The sequence below is a fragment of the Sparus aurata genome, chromosome 24 (assembly GCF_900880675.1).
Source record: "Sparus aurata chromosome 24, fSpaAur1.1, whole genome shotgun sequence".
In the NCBI taxonomy this organism is placed as follows: domain Eukaryota; kingdom Metazoa; phylum Chordata; class Actinopteri; order Spariformes; family Sparidae; genus Sparus; species Sparus aurata.
The window spans coordinates 52,053-58,052 of record NC_044210.1 but is presented as its reverse complement, the minus strand read 5'-3'; the positions used below and the strand labels follow the sequence as shown (position 1 = coordinate 58,052).

General features: G+C 41.0%; 1 protein-coding gene across 4 annotated transcripts in view; it reads right to left on the bottom strand.

The window, feature by feature from the left end:
• Positions 1-3,047: 3,047 nt before the first annotated feature.
• Positions 3,048-6,000, bottom strand: part of ppp1r35 (protein phosphatase 1, regulatory subunit 35) — a 29,526-nt gene continuing 26,573 nt past the window's right edge. For all 4 annotated transcript variants that reach the window (XM_030410243.1, XM_030410242.1, XM_030410246.1 and 1 more), the window contains one exon: positions 3,048-3,515. In XM_030410243.1, coding sequence (XP_030266103.1) covers positions 3,211-3,515 — 305 coding nt within the window. In that variant the 3' untranslated portion in view covers positions 3,048-3,210. The remainder of the gene's footprint in view (positions 3,516-6,000) is intronic.

Genomic DNA, 6,000 nt, shown 5'->3' with positions numbered 1-6,000 from the left:
TGTGTCCAACTTACCGTTTTTAAGTAAAATTTTAGAAAAACTGGTTTTTAACCAAGTTAATGACTTTTTAAACAGAAATAACATCTTAGAGAAACATCAGTCTGGTTTTAGGAGAAACCACAGTATCGAGACAGCACTTTTAAAGATTTTAAATGACATCAGATGGAATTTATGTACTGCTCGAAAACTTTCAACAAACATGTCTGCTTTTTCTTTATTGGAAACGGCTACAATATCTCCTTTCCGTAACACAGGTATTGATCTGCTTTTATATACCCCTGAATTTTACGTACAGCTGACCACAGCTGCCTTACTGGAGTCTCAAGACCTAGCGTACTACAAAACTCCCTCCAACTACATCTCTTCGCCTCTTTAATAACTCTTCTTGCCACTGCCCTTAGTCTTTTATACTCTCTCGCATTAATCATTATTGGGTACTTTTATAATCTTCTATATGCTACATTCCTATTCCTTACAGCTTCATCACACTCTTTATTCCACCATGGAACCAGCATACCAGGGTTAGGTGTCTGCTTCACAGGAATGGAACACCGAGCAGCCTCATGTAACATGAAGCTAATGGCAGCATTCCAATTGTCCACAGAGTCCTCACTATCAACCTCTCCAATTAAGCTTCGAGCACACTCCTGGAATTTATCCCATTTAGCATTAGAAAAATTATATTTAGGAACTTTCTCTTCCACTTCTCTCTTCAAATCCCTACCAAACCTGCAAATAATTGGATAATGATCGCTACCCAGATTGTGTTTGTCCATTACATCCCATTCACCAATTCTAGATAAATTTGAAGAAGCAACTGATAAATCTATATGGCTACATCTATTTCTAAGAATATCATACCTAGTTGGCCTTCCATCATTTATCACTACAAGATCATACTTATCTAAAAAATCTTCTATTATCACATTATACTATTATCCCTGTGATCACTGCCCCATAAAGGATTATGCGCATTAAAATCTCCAACCCATATAACAGGACACCTTATTTTCCCCATTATATCATCAAAATCTGACATTACCAAAGTTTTACAGGGATTATAATAATTTAGCAGTTATAAAGTTATGACTGCTCCACACTTCCACAGCCAGACACTCACTACAAGAATAAACATCAACTTTTCTATATTGCAATCCGTTCTTAACAAAAGTTGCACAACCCCCACCTGACCTATCAGACCTATCTAATCTCAAACATTCATATCCTGGGATTACAAAATCCAGACAGGGCTTTAGCCATGTTTCTTGTATACATATCAAATCTGGCACCTCTTTAAATTTTTTAACAAATCTCTTTAACTCCTGGCCATTCGCAATCAGACTCCGGTCTGCTTTTTGAGCTCCCACCAACACATCAGTAACAAAAGCCAAAAATGATTCCTTATTAAAAATCAACATGTCAGAGGGAAGTTTTGGCACATTTCGCTGGCTCCCCATCACTGCTCCTTCCCTGGCAGTGCAATCTGTGCGTTCTCTAGCCACTCTTTGAACTGCCTCTGCATACGACACCTTGTCATTCTCCCTTACAGCCTGTACTCGCCTAGCCTGGACTGAGTGCATACAGCCACGAAACGCTGCTGCATGATCCCCACCACAATTGGGGCACTTCGGAGCCTCTGCCTCACAGTTTTGGATTACATGATCTCCACCGCATTTTGCACACTTTCTTTTACCCCGACAAGACCCAGCCACAGGTCTAAATTGCTGGCAGTTATAACAGCGCAGCGGTGGTCTGATGTACTCCCTTACCTGATATGCCATACTTCCTAAGAACACTCTCTGCGGCAGCACATTGTCCGTGAAAGTTAATAGGACCGGTGGATCCCCATCAGCTCCCTCCCTGCGCCTAAATCTCAGTACCTCAGTTACCTGGCCGCCCTTTACATTTTCTAGGATTTCCTTCTCCGACAAGCCCGCAAACACGCCATACACAACTCCCCTGAGCCCCTGCTGGCTTCCTTTAGGAACCAAACTCTCCACCTTAACCACCAACTTCCCCACTGCCCGAGCATCATTGTACTGTTTCTTGTTTTTGCAACAAACTCTCAGCATTCCATTATATAATATCTTGGCTTGAAAGTCCCTACCTATCTGGTTCTCTAAAGTGTTAGTTACTTTTAATGGATTAATTGCTTTAAACCCCGGATCTCCCTGATTAGCGCCCTTAACTTTAAACAGCACCACAAACTCTTCATTTGCTCCAGTTCTCCTCACTTTATTTCCTTCATCTCCTGACATTTCAGGTCCCTCACTTGATGCCACTCTCTTATTCTCCCCCTTTTCCCGGCACACTGTCTGCCAATTACCCCCCTGAGCCCCCCCGCTCCCAGAAGCCATAGGCCCCAAAACCCCTTACTTTCCTTAACACTGATCTAAATCTATACTAGTCCTATTATGAAAAGAAAAAGAGATATAAAGCGTGAGAAAACCAAAGAACAAAAAATGAAAGCCCAGCACAATGTGAGAAACGATCTCACACAGCTGCCATCCAATCTCCGAAAATTTCCACTGCACTTGCTGATCTCGAACCGCAGTCTGTTGTCCGGCAGCCATTTCTTCCAAAAACTCCACCGTTGCCATGGTCAGATGATGCCGTCCTCACGTCTTCCGCAGGCAGGAAGAGGTGGGCTGCACCGTGGGCGGCGCACGCAGTAGCTCATTAGCATTTAAAGGGAAAGGCACTGAAACCGGCCACCTGGAGCAGGGCTGTGTAACTGGTGTTTCAAGAACCCTGCTGTGCTCAATCCTTAAGCTTTTTTCGACCAAAGCATGTTACTAACATTCCATTTAGACATCAAGGAACCATGTCAAGAAGCAGAAATGACCATAATATGGGACCTTTATGGACAGTGTTCCGGATGTTGACTGACGTAGCAATATTAAACAAGCAACAATACCTGTTTTTTTTTATAGTTAAGCAGAGGCTTGGTGGGCAACCCCCAGACCCTCAGGAGTCAGTTTGCTCAAACTACTCTGACTGAACAAGCACAGATAAGCACAGCATCAGTCATTACATTGACAAGAGTGAACATGTTTGCAAAATTTTATTGGAAAAACACTGCTCTTTAGAAAAACAAGTTTCAGTTTACATGTATAGTTAAAAACCGATAAGATAACTTAATTAAATGACATCACACAATCTGACCAATAGCCTCAGTACCGCCAGCCAATCAGAATTACTGTGTGGCCTTCATGGCGTGACCTCACAGCGTCTCTGTCGTCTGTAGAGATCGAAGGTTGAGTGGGCGTGGTGCGTTAATGGACGGGGGTCCATGTTTACTGGCTCCTCCTCTGGTGGGAGGGGCTTCTGTCTGAGGAGATCACAGCCCATGAAAAGGAAGAGGGAGGGGCCATCTGCTGCCTTGTTTTCATGGCAGCGGGGGGTTGGAGCCAGCTGAAGCCTGTCCTGCAGCACTTGGCTGATTAGTTGATCCACCTGCACATCTACACTGACCAGTGAACTGAAGAGAAGCTGACAGCGAGACACATTGACTTCTGCAGACACAGACAGAGACAGAGACAGTGGAGACAAACAGATTAGGAACTGGTGCCCTTAAAATGCAGCATCTCTCATCAGCTAATCACCATCACATGTTGGCAGTTGGATATTTTTTTTCATTCTGTTTTTGTAATATACTCTGACAAAGTCTGTCTATGATGGACAGGCTCATCAACTTTCGTACATGAATATAACCATGAGTATAACCATACAAATGCAATTCTAACACATTATTTTGTCAAAAACCACACATTTTATTGGGGAGTCATTCAAATGGCCACATGTGGCTCCCAGGTCTCACTTTATTGAAACCTTGTCAACATCACTGAAATGATGAGTAACTAAAGAACAGACTGGAAGTTACTCTTTTTGTGTACCTTCAAGTAAACTGAAACATAATACTGAGTAGTTAACAATGGACCAGACATGTGACCCCCCCCCCCAAGTATGACAATAACTTGAAATGTAATATAATTGAAATAATAGTCATTGATTTTTATTTAGTGTCATCAAAACAGTGACCCAAGTCAACCTGAGTCCACATCTCAGCAATAGACTGTAATTACCAATTACTTAATCATTAGTTAGTCTTTCTGTGCACCTTCAAGTGAACTGGAACACAATACTGAGATATCAACAAGTAGTCCCACATTACTTCAGGATAGTGACAGTTACCCATTTCATGTATTGATATTCAGTTTTAAATTCAATATATGATAATTGAATGTCTTCTAAACTGTAGAAATAAATTGATTAGTAAATGTGTCTATGCATTTGATAAAGTGGAAATTTAAATCAAAATATATCTCACATTAATTATACTTTCTACCTGATACAAGGGGATTTAAGGCTGATATAAAATGATATTTAATTTGAATGTTTTCACTGGAAGACACTAACTTATTCACTACAATATTGATAAAAGTTGTTTTAAACTTCCTTAACTAACCAGATACAATTACCATTGATTCAATTATTTTTAGCTAAACTGTGAATCAGAACACCAATCAAATCTAAACTTGAGTGAAATTATGTTGAATCTGTTATCCCTTCAGGTATAAAACTGTGGTGATGTAGCATGAGATCAGTCCAGCAGCAAATTACTAACCAATTTTTCATACAGGTGTGTATGGGTCTGATAAAAATAGCTATGTGCAAGGTGCTGCAGGCATCCTCACAGGGTTTCACCTACATGTAATTGACTGTGGCGCACCGCCACACCTTAAAAATGGGTTGTTTTTTGTTTTTTTTTTCACGTGAAAAAAATGTTAAGTAATATATTGTATGAATGGACATATATATGCTATATAGATACATATATAGCTTATTATTTATGCACATATTAAAGGGATAGTTCGTGTTTTTTGAAGTGGGGTCATATAAAGTACATATCTATAGTCGATCTGTTCCCTTCCGAAATCACCGATCAGCATAGCTCAGTTTGGAGAAGTAGAGAGCCGCTCCAGCCCAGACGCTCAACTTTGTACTGCAGTGAACGGGGTCCAGCGAAAAAGTGAAATTAACCCCCTAAAACAAGGCTCACCTAAATCATTTTACATCAGGTCAAGTGTACGTCGTATAGGTAAAATTCATACCGCTTTACATCGCAGTCAGACCGCGCTTTTCTTTTGGCACTACATTTTCTCAACCGCAGAACCCCCGTATTGATTTATTTTGAAAAACGTGCACCGGAAATGCCTGTCTGCCGAGTGATCGACCGTGGAGTTGGCACTTTGCAGGAGAAGACAAAGAGACAAAAGCATCGAGAGAAAGGTAACTTATTTAAAAAGTTAATTAATGCATTTCTTGTTCAAGCCTGTGAATACGACCCTAATGTTGACATTATTACCGACAGTAACATTTAACTTTACGTTTGTGTGTTTGTTCCTCACGTGTTACATTTAAGACTTGACACAACCTAGCTTAATATCAGTTAGTTGTCTTTAATGACTCGTTTCTGGTTGCAATTTCCAGATGAGTATTTTAAATCATTCTAAAAAGAAGAGGAAAGTTCCCAAGGGGGAGGGTCAGGTAACAAAAGAAGGCTCATTGTTTTAGACGTGACGTTATGACCTCACGTTCTGAGGTATTTGACTAGTCCTCACGTTCCGAGGAGTAGAAATAATCGGATGTTTACCGTGGCAAGTGTTGTATTTTAATGTTCATAACATTGTCCACAATTGAATCAGACAAGTTCACAGGCACAAGTTGAGAAGGTGAGTGGAGGAGGAGAGAAAGCTGGAGGCGCAGAGCAGGAAGGTGCAACAACGTCTTCCAGCACTACAGTATATGGTGAGGGAGGAGAAAGCTCCAGGGAAGAAGGTGAGGGAGGAGAGGCTCCCAGTAAGAAAAAAAGCAAACACGGAATCCAGCTGGGATCCAAAATGGACTGAAATGGTAAAGTTCCGCCCCTGGCTGTACCACACAGACCAAGGTAAGTATTAAGCATTACAGTATCATGCAACTATTATTATTTTAGTG